The 16,756-nt window shown below is 37.9% G+C and overlaps 1 protein-coding gene across 1 annotated transcript in view; it reads right to left on the reverse strand.

Annotated features, from left to right (window-relative positions):
* The window catches only part of LOC126469669 (selenide, water dikinase 1-like), a 166,144-nt gene that overhangs the window by 44,566 nt on the left and 104,822 nt on the right, over window positions 1–16,756 (reverse strand). The window contains exons 4-5 of the mRNA XM_050096818.1: window positions 16,532–16,644; window positions 10,987–11,177 (exon numbers count right to left, since the gene is read on the reverse strand). Coding sequence (XP_049952775.1) covers window positions 10,987–11,177; window positions 16,532–16,644 — 304 coding nt within the window. The remainder of the gene's footprint in view (window positions 1–10,986; window positions 11,178–16,531; window positions 16,645–16,756) is intronic.

Consider the following 16,756-nt stretch of genomic DNA (forward strand, 5'->3'; position numbering starts at 1 on the left):
ACTACACACAAGATCCGGCTACTCAAGTAGTGGGGGCTATGTGGAGTGGTCTGAGCAGTTATTTAGATTAGAGGGTTTCAGGAAAGAAAAACGGTTTCAGTCTCAAAGGGTGCAAGTTAAACAAAGGACAAGGGATGATGTAGGAACCATAGGTATTATAGCAGTTGACCGTCACAGCCATGTTTGAAAAGAACAGGTGCTAACAGGAAGCACTGAAACATAAATCGCTGTAAGTAATGAAAACTCGCTAGAGCTAGAGAAGTTCAGCTGAAATTTTTACAGAAGACCTAACAGAGTTCAGAAAGGATAGGTTAAATACAGTTGGTGGTGTCACATTTGCTGCTGTCAGAGGTAGTCTACCTTGCAGTGAAATTTATCAGATAGTTCATGTGAGTTAGTAGGGGTGGAGGTTATACTTGAGAACCAGAATAAATTAATAATTAGTTCCTTTTACACCCCCCCCCCCCTTCCCCAACACAGATGATTCAGTTGCTGAACAGTTCAAAGAAAACTTTAGCATAATCTCGAACAATTATAGTTGGTGGTTAGTCCAACCCATCCTCGATATGTTGGCGAAAGTGCATGTTCAAAGCGGGTGGTAGGCATAAAACATGTCAGAAATTGTACTAAATGCTCTCTCCGAAAATTATGTTGAGCAATTAGTTCAGGAGCAATTATGAAAACATAGTTAACCACTTAGCAACAAATAATCCTATGCCATTGGGAGTACCATGATATAGTGATTGGTGATTAGTGACCAGAAGGTCATTGCAGTTAGACTGACCAGAAGTATAGAACAGACATGACAAATCAAAATTTAAAAGAACCCAAAATCTTTCAACATTGGCGCTGTTTTACTGAAGCTTGAAACATAGTGCGGACTTCAATGTGAGGCACTTATTAGCTTCCACAATGAAACTGTCTCCAAATCTGACAGAAAATAACAAAGTTTTCCGAAAGTCCTTCACAAATGAAGACTAAGTAAATATTCCAGAATTCAAATCAAGAACAGTTGTCAACATGAGTAACTCAAAAGCAGATAACCTTGGTGCAGTGAAGCAACTTGCATCACTAAGAGAATGCAAGTCTTTTACTCCAGATTGCATACCGTTCTGACTATGCTGTTATAATAGTGCAAAACTTAGCAGTCTTATATGTACAACTACTTGCTCAATGAAATATCTGTATCTATGGACTGGAAAGTTGCACACGTCATGGCAATACAAAAGAAAGGAAATAGAAGTAATTCACTGAATTAGGGCCCTTGTTCACAACAAGAATTTTCGCTGTGTGCCGGGCTGGCGGATTTGCCAGGTTTGTAGAGATACACTGTATCTTATGAGTGTGTGTCTACAGAATGTCACAACAAAATGACCAGGCCAGCAGCCAAACTGTGCTCCATGTTCTGAGTTGGACATGTTGTAACATATGTCTGCATGTCCATGAGCCAGCAGATAGATGGGTGCTGGGAGTCTCATTAGTCGTGTTTGAGCCGTTGTGTGAGATTGCTGTTGGTTTTCACAATGGGTGCTGAATTGATTCTGAAGTTTTGGTTGCGCTAGTGGAGGAATGACCAGTCTTGGGGGAATAAGACAACCAAAGAATCTAAGGACAGATGACTGACTTTGGAGGGATCTGTGTGCACACCTTAAAGATGATTTTCAAATGCGGGGAGTTAAGGACGGAAATTATATATGTATATACCTTAATATCATCCCTTATTTATTTTGTTTAATGTTTAGTAATACACAAACACAATCTCTGTATATTTATTGTATTTTCCACATAATGTTTGAACTGATATATGTCACACGAGCTTTTTCTGCCATGAAATTTTCCCCAATTCAGAAACAAAGTAGTTGGCGAACTTATTTCTGAGAGCATTCACTGACACACCACCTCATACTGCTTGTGAATGTGGCCGTTCTCTCAGTGTCAAGCCCACATATATAGTCGTATCAACACATTGCATTAACTCGTCCTTTTTTGATGAATCTCTGTAGAACAGTACACACCTTCACTATGCCAGTCACAAATTCTGTGGAGACATTTAAAGGTTGGTAAAAAATCCTCCATTTATTGGCCATTATACTGAATGCACACTCTGAAATTATCTTGCTTTACTTTAGCTATAGTTAAAAATATGATTATTGAGGTCAAGTTCTCAGCCACCACAGGGACATAGTAAATTGTTATTCATTGCAAATGCTTCATCTCCTTCACGTACATAACGCAACTTCCACAGAATATTTGGGAGGAGGTAGATTCAATGAGTTCACAGTAATCATTTCCATAAAGATGTTTTTTTCAATGTACTTAAGTCACACGATTTAGCATAAGCTCCAACAGCCACAAAATTAAAATTATAATTTGCATTCCCTACTGCCATCAGAACTAACAAATAGTATCTTTCGTAACTGAAAAAAACATTGAACTTCTTTTTCTGATTTCATAACCCTTATATGTGTACCACGAGTGGCCCCTATCCAGTTTGGAAAATTTCCTGAATTTCAAACTGACAAGCTATACTGATCCAGTAACACCCCCATCCCTAAATGACAATCACATCTTCATGCAAACCTTATGTGCAATTCTACTAATGGTTTTTATTCCCAAATGAATGGTAATGGCAATCTGTGAAAGAGTTTCTTGGTACAAGGTCCTGAAATAAGACAAACAATATGGTTTTGATTCTATTCAGGTTTTCTCTTCTTTTCGCTAAAGATGGCATTAAAAAGAAAAGAGCCAATATCAGAGATAATTCAATGAATGCCACATGAAATTAAAGGAATGCAATAACAGTGGTTCTGCAGCAAACAAGATGTGGAAATACGTATTTTTTTAACAAACTACAATTTCTATTAATAACAGCAGATAGACTAGACACTGCTTGTAATAAGCCTGATGATAGTGACAACGTAAGCCCTGCTGACACGCACACTGAAAAACATTGTCACCAACAGAGTTAACCCATAGAAAAACAGGAGAGCTACAAATGAACTGAACAGGAAAATGTTGACCATCATCGATGCATCTAGTGAGCACAGTCAAAGTAGAAGAATTTCTTCACTTAAATGGATTCTACCAATTGTGGACAAATTTAATGAAGAAGATATCATAGATTTCCAACACAAAGTCATGAAACTTGTTAAGAGAGTTATGTCAAAACAGAAGAATGCATCAGGAATCTCCCAACGTTTTCTGGAATCATGTATCGCATGACCATCAATCATCATGACCTAATCAACATAGCTACTCAGTGTACACTCTTGCCGAACACTCAAGTTTTAACTGCATCCAATAGAGACACCTATTCAGAACTGTATACAAGTCCTGCCTCGACATTGCCTAATGTTACAGCGACTTTTGATTTTTGGAAAAACGAACAGCGATATTTCATCTTAATATAAGTACGATAACTTTATTCAGTGACTTCTGACTTGATTTAAAACCAGTTTTTGTAAATTGCGGAGTTCATTTTTGCACAGAAAATAAGTATTTCCTAATTAGTAAATTTCACTTTATTGTGTACTCGCCTCAATGTCACTGCAAGCATTTCAGGAGGAGAAATGCAGTTTCGCTTGTTGGTATCTTCATGTTGGAAATGAGGTCGTAAAATTGAGAATTTGTCAAATGATGTTTTTGACATTCCAAAAAAATTAACATGCTTTCTATCGTCCTCTCAATTTTTCATACAGCATACTGAATGCAGCAAATTTAAATCAGTCTGCACCCAGTACTTGCTATATTGACACTGTTTCTTGTAATAAAAATAGCAGTGTGAAACTAAAGTGCTAACACCCATATTATCCATCCTACTGCTCCCTTCCACAGGGCTCGACTGCACTACTTCTGGCATGCATACCATCTCCATCAACAAGACCACTGATTTTTTTTTTTTTTACTGCCCAACAGAAATGCAGGTCCAGCAGAAATTATTCTCGTGGACAAATGCCCTTACATAACAATATCACTGGTGTCAATTTGCAGTAGGGTTTTGTGGCATATGCTGAGTTCGAACATTAAGAATTACATTGAAGAAAATGTTATACTGCCACTTTCAGCATGAATGCAGAAAATATTTTTCTTGTGAAACACAACTTTTTTTCACACGAAGTAATGAGTGTTATCGACAGAGGATCTGTAATTTATTCCATATTTCTAGAAGACTTAACATCGTTTCTCTCAAGACACTTCTAATCTTATTGTGTGCCTATGGAATACCATCTCAGTTGTTCAACTAAATTCATGGTTTCCTGTCAGGAAGGTCACTGATTGCAGTAATCCATAGAATGTCACTGAGTAAAACAGAAATGATAGCCAGTGTTCTCGAAGTAAATGTTAAAGGCCTTCTGTTCTTCCTAATCTATATATGCGATTTAGGAGAATCTAGGCAGCCTCAGACTGATTGCAGATGAGGCTGTCATTTACCATCTAGCAGTCATCAGAAGTTCAAAACCAATTGCAAAATGACTTCAACACAATATTCGTATGTTGCAAAACATGGCAATTGTCTCTAAATAAGGGAAAGTGTGATGTCATCCACATGAGTACGAAAAGAAATCCATTTGATTTTTGTTACATGATAAATCACACAAATCTAAATGCTGTCAGTTTCATTAAATACCCAGGAATTACAATTACGAACAACTTAAATTGAAATGATCACATAGATAATGTTGTTGGGAAGGTAAACCAAAGACTGTGTTTTACTGGCAGAACACTTAGCAGATGCAACAGATATACTAAAGAGATTGCCTACACTACACTTGTCTGGCCTCTGCTACGAGTGCTACTGTGCTGAATGGGATCCTTACCAGACAGGATTGATGGAGCACATCGAGAAAGTCCAAAGAAGGGCAGCTCTTTTGCATTATCAAAAAGGGAGGAGATAGTGTCATAGGTACGATAAGCAAGTTGGGGTGGCAATCATTAAAACAAAGACATTTTCATTGCAGTGAGATCCTCACAAAATTTCAATCAAATTTTCCCACCTCAATGTAAAAATATTTTATTGTCATCAACATACATTGGGAGAAACAATCATCATAATAAAATAACAGAAATCAGAGCTTGCACAGAAATATTTTAGTGTTCGTTTCTCCCATGTGCTGTTAGAGAGTGGAAAAGTAGAGAGATAGTCTGAAAGTGGTTCAGGGACTTCGCTGCCTGGCACTCAATTGTGAATTGCAGAGCAGTCATGTAGACGTGTAGATTTTCCACTGCACAGTTTTTTCTGTGCACACTCTTGTAGAACATGTCTTCTTTTCTGGGGGCAGAAATCTGTCAGCAAAATGCCATCCTAGAAGTCTATTGCTACACACATTTTGGGGAGTAGCAGTACGTTGATGTGTACTCCCTTTCTTCAAATCTCCTCATCTAACTGAAGAAGAAAATTTGCCACATGACAGGCTTTGTTCTGATTATTTCTTGTTTTTCAGTACATCTGCCTTTTTATAAAGGTGGCAAAAAAGTTTCTTCCACTATTTCATTTGCCGTCTCTTGAAAGGCTTGTTAGATATGAATTGTCCATTCCTGTGTACACCAGTCTTATTGAGATTGTGGTCTAGAAATGCATAGGGTTTTATCTTCTTTGTCATCCCTGTATTGCTGCAAACCTCTACTTCTGTTTTCGTCACCTTGTGAAGACTTGACAAACACAGAGCAATTCCTGAGACCCTCCCCTTCAGAGTCAATAAATGTTTCTTCCTCATAAATATAGTCATCTTTCTTTAGCTTTCTGTTAAGTGCACCTTGTTTAGGAAGCCCTCTACAATTTGGTATGCACATTCGCACAGCCTTGGTCTCATTCTCCCACAGAAAATTGAAACAGCTGGTGAACTGTAACATCTGTTCACATAAATGGTCTTCACTTGTTGAGTTAGCCAGACCAAAGTCTCTGAAAAACAGTGGTGACTGAATTGTCTTCCTGCCCTTTATCTGTGCGAACTCCCAGTACATCAAACACATCTTGTCTTCGAATTGCATAGGGTAAACAGCTTGATACCATAGTTGTCAGATGCGTCTTTATAAAGACACAGAAAATATCTCTTCCCCTGAATTCACACATGCCTTCATCAATGGTAAAATTTTCCTCAGGTGAAAATAAATGCTGAAAACTGTGAAAGTAAATGTTTTTATGCATGGCATCATGGCCAGGCTCGTTTCTTCACATGTACGAGGCATTGTCATTCAAATGCAAGCAAGAGTGAATAGTGGAAAATCTATTTCTAATGGTGTGTAAACTAAGTTATTTGTATACCAGTCAACACACAGTCTTTACTAGGCACATATGGATTATAACAGCAAAGAATAAATACATTTCATGAAGTTTTAGCCCAGCCCATGTGTTCCATATGCCTGTGGATTTCACACTATTTGATCTTATGTTATCTGAAATTGATTTTGTATACTTGTTAATTTCTGCCTTTATGTGCTTAATCCTTGATTCAGGAAAAAATATTGAAAGGGCTGCTGCTGTCATCCACTCCTGCAACAGATCAACGTTTTTCTTTGAGTTTGGGCAATGAAGGTTGCTCGTCTAATGTAATTCATCCTAATTCCACTTCTGAAAACTTTGCAGCACTACGTCTCTTATACAAGATGGCTCTAATGAAATGCTACCTTGACCATTAGGAGGTGAAAGTGTATTGTGCACTGTTTAAGGTGGAATAATGTCTGAAAACACAATGGAATATAACTTACATAGTAGATTTCTCAAGCAAAATAATGTAGAATAATGGAACATTGAACTGACTTTTTTTTTTAGATAATTGTATTCAGTTTCAAAAACTTTTTGGAACTAGAGGTCTCAACTGGTTGATTCAAAATATTCCCTATATTAGCATTAGTTAAAAACTTTTGACATGTTTACCAGAATACGCTCTGCTAGCACAACAAGAAACCTGTGAAAAGTACGGAGCCACACATCAGTGCAGGGCAAGTGAGGGTTGTACTTGAGAATGCCAAAATAGTTTTAGAAACATTCGTATGACAGCAGCACCATGCAAAGGCCAGTTCACAGTGCTCCAAACCTGAAGAGAAACCGCGATCAGAATGAGAACCGTGTGAATGCAGAAGAATGAGCAGAGCTCAAGCATGCAATGCTCCCAGTGTTCCTGCAACATGACCTGTGCTCGGACTTGGGACTCAACGTGTTGATGACTGGCTTGGCCCGTTACTGTATAGAGAAAAGTAATTATTTAATGCTATCTTGTCCTCTGGGTGTAAAACACTTTTTTGTATGCGGACTTTTAACATGGCAAATGTGCAGTGACAGTACTGCTTGCAACTGTTTACGACAATGATATAGTTTTGGACTAATGTTACAGAATAAACATAGTGGAGATATACCTGAAGTATAACTAGCTGATTATAATACTCCAGAGTGGCAAAAAACAAATACACTAATTCCCATACCTATTTCATTCAATGTGCTAACATTTTCCTGCACTTTAAACACTTATTGGGGAATTTTTTTTCTTTATTTAATAACATAGTTAGCACAAAGAACAGTACTTTGACAAAACAGAAGATAAACTTTCAGAGTACAAGGAAATGTGGAACCAGACAGCAAAGGAGCTATGTGGAACAAAGTCACAAAATAATCCTACATTACTCAGTCGGAATTCAAAAGGAACAACAGCAAGAACTTTCACAGAACCTTCTAGAAGCAGGTAAATAGCTATCAACCACTAAGTTTGAATTTCATGAGCAATGATGATAAACTGGCAGTGAACAATAAAGACAACCGAGTGATCCAAGCCAACTACTTAGATAAACTGCGCAACTGCGAAGACATCAGAGACAAATGTCTGAGAATAGTTCCAGGGTGCAGGACGATAATTGCAGAACTAAACCACTGGGGAAGACGGTCACAGTGGAAATAATGAAAAATTATCACCACTAATGCCCTAAGTCAAAGAGATGGGAATGATATGGGAAACTTGAGTGATACCTGGCAAATGTAAAACAGTGCTTATTCACCTTCTATATGAAATTGGAGATAGAACTGACACCAACAATTAACATAGTATTTCTATCACATCTAAAATGTAGACGATATCCTCTAAAGCACTGCAGTCTTGGCTGGTGGAGTAAGTAGATCATCAAGTTGGTTTCAGGAAAGGAAGGTCCTGTGACAAACACGTCTGGAGACTGAAAAGGGATTAGAAAATTACATCTCTAAAGATCTGGTAATGGTCATCATCACAAGAAAGCCTATGATATTGTCGACCAAAAAACATTGTTTTACACTTTGATAGAATTGGTAGAGGACACAAAAATCTCCAACGAAACAAAGTACATAACCAACAGCCTAACAGCGCCTCATCACCTGTCAACAGAGTACAATCAAAAAGAAAGTGGGAAGTGTCAGACATCTCGGTGAAATAGTGCAGATGAAAATTAGTCAGAAAGAAGTTAATGACAGCAGGAGACAGAAAATGGTTATTGCTTTTCACAGGACACGCATATTATACAAGACAAAGGCAGCACCAAGGAAAGCTAAATTCAGGCACTGTAACACAATGATCAAAACAGCATATCTATATGTAAGTGGATGCCTCAGAATGACAGGGCAGGCTGGCTGGCTGGCTGTGAAAAGCTAAGAAATTTGAGTGCAAGATCATTTGAAAACTAAATACACATGGATGTTGAATAGCCAATAAGCGTTAATAAGGAAATAAAGTTCTACGGACATCTGTTCAGGATGGATACAATGCAACTAACAAGTAGATACATTGGACAAGAAACCTTAAGTCTCCAACACATGTTTTAGTTAAGTAAGGAAGGACCTCAATAATATTGGACTGAATCAGTAAGACATCCTTAATTGATCCAAGCACAAACCACTGACCAACAATGTTGCAGGCTTCCACAAAGAGAAAATGCAGAACAGCAGCTGGACACAGGAGAGAATGCAGGCAACCAGATGAAACGTTAAATTCGTTTGGGCTGCCAAAAAGGCTTCCACAAATGCCTTATCACTGTATGTGTGTGTGCAGTCAAGAAGAAAAAAAATCCTGAATTTTTCCCAGTTAAAAATGCAGTTTATCCCAGTGAAAATATAACATACCACATGAGAAAATACATTTTTTCCATGTTACGTGACAACATACTTTCCTTCCGAGGTGTAAAACATGTCAAAATCCCCTTGAATGATAAAGGTTTCGTACACTGGTGCAGAACTTCCCAGCACTTTAGGTAATGAAACCCAGCAAAAACCAACAGATTTTGGGAAGATACTTGATGCTTGACAACATATATACTGCATATTTTAGTATTACAAAAGTATAAATACAGATTTCAGGAAATACAGCAAGGTAGCTTCCAAAGCACTGAAATAGAGATTGTGATGCAATTTTGTCAGCCAATCATAGCTCCCATCACGTGAGCTGGCCAGCCAACGACAGCAGATATTTTAAGCGTAGGACACTTGATGATGTGTCAGCCAATAGCAACGTGACTTAAGTAGCTCAAACACACAAATAGCAAAAGTTAATGGTTTAAATTCATATACATACAGTATAGCTACAAGATAAGTTACATTTTCAATAAAATGTTGGTATTTTTTTTTTTTAGTGCATGTTAGTCTCCAAAACACAACAAACACAATAAAATTTTAAATAATGACATAAATGACTTGTCTTCTGGGCCAGAAATTTTTCTAAGTGGCTGGTCCTGAAAGTGTTAAGTTTTGAATGAGAGTCAGGAACTCCATGACTTACGAAATTCATCACACATTCTCATCACACACAACATAATTCCTCTTGTGTAAAGGGAAACTTACTTTGAAAGTAACACTTCTCAAACCACCATTCACACTACTTCTCGTGACCTGTTAGAAACAAACAATTATGTCATGCTCATCAAAAGTTGTTTTTTTGTTATGAAGTATTGCATAGTCTCCACCCTCCAGTCTTTGACACATTTTGCTATCGGCCGGCACGTGTGTGTACTGTGTTTTGTTGTTCTAAATGGCACATTTTTTGCAACTAAAGCTGCAGTAGCTGGCTAAAGTAAAATTCTTTGTTAGAGTGTCAGTTCTCACCAGTCAAAATTTTTTTAAAAAATTGCAAACTAAAACAATGAAAAATTTCTGGAATTCTAGAAAATTCCCAGGTTTTTCCCAGATTTCTCCCGGATGATAAAATTTCTGTGGATTTGGGGGGGGGGGGGGTTTATTTGGGGGAAGAGACCAAACAGCGAGGTCATCGGTCTCATCGGATTAGGGAAGGATGGCGAAGGAAGTCGGCCGTGCCCTTTCAAAGGAACCATCCCAGCATTTGCCTGGAGCGATTTAGGGAAATCACGGAAAATCTAAATCAGGATGACTGGACGCGGGATTGAACCGTCGTCCTCCCGAATGCGAGTCCAGTGTGCTACCACTGTGCCACCTCGCTCGGTCCTGTGGATTTCCCAGGGTATATACACCCTGCTTATAGTTACCTGATGTAGTCTCTAATGGACCTCAACAAGAATAAAAACGCTCAGTTATATTATTGTTAGATCAATTGAAAATCATTTGAGTGTAGAAACTGGAATCAAACAGCAAGGACTAGCACTTTCCAAATAACAGGTGTTTCAGAGGGGTTTTGGAAAGGGGAAAATATTAATCCCATAATCTGTATGTGAGGACATTAATGAACAAACTGAAAAAATTACAATCTGAGGATTGCCAATACTGGTCTATGAAAGTGATTAATTACCTTAGCCCTGATACAACTGAAGTATGAGAGATGCTTTTGACCCGCAAGAAAAGAGCTGTTACATTTTCTTATTTAGTTTTATACTCACCTTCTTTTGCATAATAATATTAAAAAGTAATACCCATGATAGCATACATAGCCTCAAATATACACCTAAGGAACTGACTACATCACAGGACCCTACCAATATGCCACTGGACTTGACTGACTTCAGCTACAACACACAAAATATTGTACATTACAATGGCACTGACTAAAATGAAGGGACCACATTTACCTGTCTTGTTAAGGCGAGACATAAAATCAACTGCTTGATTATAAGCACCCTGCATAGCATCTATCGTAATTACTGGTTCAAGTTTCGCCCAACGGTTGTCGTCATTAAGCCAGGAATGGCATACAACAGCCACTTGCGTGCCCAGTGGCTTTGTCAAGACCAACACATCCCCAGGCTTAGCTTCATTCGGCCTGAAAAGAAATATGCTTGAAGTGGACAGTTATGAAAGCTGCCATATTGTTTTATGTATTCAGTTCAATGCTTACAAAACGAAATGTGCAGTATCATAAAACATACAGATAGACAGACAACAGACGATCCAGGATTATTTTAACCACTACTAACTGGAGCAGTTATTCATTAATTCAGTACACAGCTGCTGAGCAGCAGTGCTCTTCAAACATGGAAAAACTAACAATTTTAACTGTGTGAAAACTACGTTTCATAATGGTGAAGCAATTCATTGAATAGTCCAATTTTTCAGTGAACTTACTTAACTACAGGGTGTTTCAAAAATGGCCGGTATATTTGAAACGGCAATAAAAACTAAACGAGCAGCGATAGAAATACACCGTTTGTTGCAATATGCTTGGGACAACAGTACATTTTCAGGCGGACAAACTTTCGAAATTACAGTAGTTACAATTTTCAACAACAGATGGCGCTGCAAGTGATGTGAAAGATATAGAAGACAACGCAGTCTGTGGGTGCGCCATTCTGTACGTCGTCTTTCTGCTGTAAGCGTGTGCTGTTCACAACGTGCAAGTGTGCTGTAGACAACATGGTTTATTCCTTAGAACAGAGGATTTTTCTGGTGTTGGAATTCCACCACCTAGAACACAGTGTTGTTGCAACAAGACGAAGTTTTCAACGGAGGTTTAATGTAACCAAAGGACCGAAAAGCGATACAATAAACGATCTGTTTGAAAAATTTCAACGGACTGGGAACATGACGGATGAACGTGCTGGAAAGGTAGGGCGACCGCGTACGGCAACCACAGAGGGCAACGCGCAGCTAGTGCAGCAGGTGATCCAACAGCGGCCTTGGGTTTCTGTTCGCCGTGTTGCAGCTGCGGTCCAAATGACGCCAACGTCCACGTATCGTCTCATGCGCCAGAGTTTACACCTCTATCCATACAAAATTCAAATGCGGCAACCCCTCAGCGCCGCTACCATTGCTGCACGAGAGACATTCGCTAACGATATAGTACACAGGATTGATGACGGCGATATGCATGTGGGCAGCATTTGGTTTACTGACAAAGCTTATTTTTACCTGGACGGCTTCGTCAATAAACAGAACTGGCGGATATGGGGAACCAAAAAGCCCCATGTTGCAGTCCCATCGTCCCTGCATCCTCAAAAAGTACTGGTCTGGGCCGCCATTTCTTCCAAAGGAATCATTGGCCCATTTTTCAGATCCGAAACGATTACTGCATCACGCTATCTGGACATTCTTCGTGAATTTGTGGCGGTACAAACTGCCTTAGACGACACTGCGAACACCTCGTGGTTTAAGCAAGATGGTGCCCAGCCACATTGCACGGCCGACGTCTTTAATTTCCTGAATGAATATTTCGATGATCGTGTGATTGCTTTGGGCTATCCGAAAATACAGGAGGCGGCGTGGATTGGCCTCCCTATTCGCCAGACATGAACCCCTGTGACTTCTTTCTGTGGGGACACTTGAAAGACCAGGTGTACCACCAGAATCCAGAAACAATTGAACAGCTGAAGCAGTACATCTCATCTGCATGTGACGCCATTCCGCCAGACACGTTGTCAAAGGTTTTGGGTAATTTCATTCAGAGACTACGCCATATTATTGCTACGCATGGTGGATATGTGGAAAATATCGTACTATAGAGTTTCCCAGACCGCAGCGCCATCTGTTGCTGAAAAATTGTAACTACTGTAATTTCGAAAGTTTGTCTGCCTGAAAATGTACTGTTGTCCCAAGCATATTGCAACAAACGGTGTATTTCTATTGCTGCTCATTTAGTTTTTATTGCCGTTTCAAATATACCGGTCATTTTTGAAACACCCTGTATGATCCATTACTTTCTTTATGTTGCAAACAACTGTTTGTCGAGGTAAATCAGTTAACAAACTGATTGACTTGGAAGGTCTAAGTCGTGGACGTGTTCAAAAATCAGAATGATTACTGATGACTTTAAGACCAGTAGTGGAAATATGTTTATTTAAAAAAAACTCTTGTGCACATTAGTTACTAATAATGGTATTGGCACATGAATCACTTCTGATGAACAAATTCCAAACAACAGCAAATAACAGCTACTTGTTATACACCATGAATTACAAGACAAGTTTTTCCAAGAAAGTAGAAGCAACACAATGTCAGAATTTAAGCTGTGAAGGCATGTAATGACTAGTGGTTTGCTACTTGAGTGTTCACCTGCACAAGGTAGTAACTGACACACAGGCAAGGAATTCAGACAAAGATTTCATACACCAAATGTACCCTTCACCTCTCATCTGAACGGTAGTAATTTTCATATTTTATTTGAGCTCTAACAAGATTTTCAGGAATACATTTTTCTTAAAAATTTAAATAATATTGATATTCCAAACTGCCTGATTAACCTTCTCCAGATTATTATTCACATATAGGAATGTTAAACATTAACACACCTGAAGAAACCAAACATTTGCTATTTTCCTGCAAAAACTTCCAGTGTAAACATTTCATTACCAAATTTACTTAAGACTGAAATATCTCCACACAGCTACCAACTTGTAGAAAGGGTACACACTACCAAAAGATTGAAGAACACATGCACCATATGCTACAATTATTTCTGTCAACGCAGCATTTCTACATCTACATCCATACTCCACAAGGCACCTGACGGTGCATGGCGGAGGGTACCTTGAGTACCTCTATCGGTTCTCCCTTCTATTCCAGTCTCGTATTGTTCGTGGAAAGAAGGATTTCACAGTTGTTACTGTCCTATTTATACAGTAGATTTCACCAATGAAATATTTTTTATCAACTGAGTGTTGCTTAACATTTCTGTATTTCTTAGCAAAATTCTCTAGGAATAATCAGTTCATTATCTTCACTAAAAAAAATCAACTCCCCCTGCCACTCCTAAGAATATCCTTTTATTGTTAAGAAAGAACTGTTTCAGGTCAAGCTACTTCTGTTCTCAAAATACAGTAAAACTGAGTTAACTAAACTCTGTTCAACTGAACCTCCAAAAATTTAAAAGAACTGTACTGTTAGAAATAATTGAAGATGAGAACTTGCTGGACTGTGGTTAGTACGGAGTGGTCAATGCCTGATCTTGAATTGCTTCCCGATCCATCAACTTACCAGTCTAGGCAAAGCTACACTGCCAACAATAGTGCATTCAAGAGATTGTTTATTTACATTGCATGTGTATATTTTTACTATGATACAAAGTATTAAGTACAGTTCAATGTATATTAATGTACTGTAATTACAAAAATGTAATTTTATCTTTAATAAAGAAAATAAGTGTAGCCTACAAAGAAATTTTTGAAGACATTGACCTTCAAAACTTTTCAAAAATGCATACTGTTATTACAGTACAAGACATTGACCTTCAAAACTTTTCAAAAATGCATACTGTTATTACAGTACCAAATACTGTAGTAGATATTTGATGTTCATGACTTAATTGAAGAAACTGTTATCCAAAATGGCTTCCCCCTTTAGTTGGGTTAACTGGGGCTATACTGTGTTCTGAAGTCTGCAGTAAAATGATGTAAATTATTATTTTTTCCTTCAAATTCTCCCTTGACGTGCCTCTTGCAGCAGTGAATATTAGTGTGGCCATCGTATGATGTCATACAAATAATATTCAGTTTGTTGCGAATTAGAGAACCCTACATTTATGGACAAGACACCCACAGAAAGATAAAATTAAAATAATCCTAGGCTGTAGTTGTGTTGTAATCCTCTAGCTACCAAAATTCATCCTGTTCATATTTTTGTTAGAAATGGATGTCAAAGACAATTTGGGAACACTGTAATCACAAGTACAAGTAGTAGTACAACATTTAGTCCTCGATAGCTGTGTTGTGCAGTAAGTGCAGATGGTAAAATTTCCCATTGGAGTAACTAAGTTTGATTCTGGGTCTAGATGCTTTTTTTTTTATTCTCTAGTTTTGATCTACCCAAAAATACTGTAGTATACACTGTTTCTTAAAAAGTACAATCATCCAGTTACAGTTTTTTTAACACTGAACATAATAATAATCATTGGTCAGATACATCAAAAATATTCATGAACAGGAATAGTCAGTTAAAAATAAATTATCTGTTGTAGGGCGGAAATGATTACAAAGACTATCAACATGGGGATGTCAAAAATACATAAATGTAGTTCAGAGGGACCACCTGTAATGCTTTAAATACACTATCGGTGACATCATTTCAATGGACCAGAGGGCACATAAGGATTTAGTTCATGGAATAAAATAGAGTAAACATCTAAAGCTCAAACAAGTCTTTAAAAGATGAATGATAAAAACCACTGTATTATACATTCTGTGATAGTATTACATAATTACATGTGTTTTGTATACAGCATCTAGACCCTGTCTGAATTCTCAAATTAGTGTTTTCTATTGTAAAACACTACCCACTACAGTAACTGTGCAGCAATCCTAGACATTACTGAATGAAGATACTTGTCATACAAGTGATTATACTGCTGCCAAACTACCTTTCTTTGATATCCATTTTCTAATGAAAATACACATGCGATACAATTTTGATACAGACTTTTTCACACTGATACAAGGAATCTCGTGAGTGCGCGCGTGTGTGTGTGTGTGTGTGTGTGTGTGTGTGTGTGTGTTTGTTTTACACTTGACATTTCCATGCAAGGAACAAAAGCAAAACCACAAAAACCCTGTATGTTAATGTTAACCAAAGAGAGGGAAGATGAAAAGTAAATCATTGTACCACAGATGTGTGGAAGCGCATGGGCACATTTAAAATACCACAAAAGTCCACTAGATTTTGATACGAACACACTACCATATCCCAGTCCATGCCACACCTTGAACAAGGCTATGGATTAATAACAGACAAATCAGTTTTACACAACTACTGATGAAAATATGCAGTTTAACTACCAGCTGAATTAGACGTCAAACAATTATGCCGATGTTTGAGCCACACAATTAAGATCTAACCAGGACCAATATTATACAGTTCTCTTCAACATCAACACAGAGGTTTATTAGGAGTAAAAGTTCAAAAGCTAATGCAATTTTCTGATCTTTAGGTGTACATAGGTAAATCATCTTCAGGTGGGTGGTAGTTTTTCTACATTTTTTTCTAGTTTCTGTTCAGGAATTTCCATTACTGTCAGTTGCTTACCCTTTCTTAAATGTGAAAGAACAAAAATACTAAACCAACAGCACCCCAGTATCAAACAGGAATAAAGTAAAGAATAATATGAAAAACAACAACAAAATCTACTAGGCTAATGTAAATTGTTTTACTAACAACTGTGTTTAAAATTAAGACAGACACTTCAATACGCACATAACAAATTCATCTTGAGTACAAACACTTGTTGCAACGCCTCCGATAATACACCAAGGATTAATTCCAGTGTGGCCACCAGTCACAAGGGTGCCTGCTCGCTTAGCACAATTCTGAAACAACCAACCGTTGTACTGTACTATGATACTGTCTTACATTACACATAATTCAATTTATTTAATACAGTCCACTATGGAGGAAAGAGAGCAATGAAATTAGCTTATA

Source organism: Schistocerca serialis, chromosome 3, assembly GCF_023864345.2.
Source record: "Schistocerca serialis cubense isolate TAMUIC-IGC-003099 chromosome 3, iqSchSeri2.2, whole genome shotgun sequence".
Classification (NCBI taxonomy): domain Eukaryota; kingdom Metazoa; phylum Arthropoda; class Insecta; order Orthoptera; family Acrididae; genus Schistocerca; species Schistocerca serialis.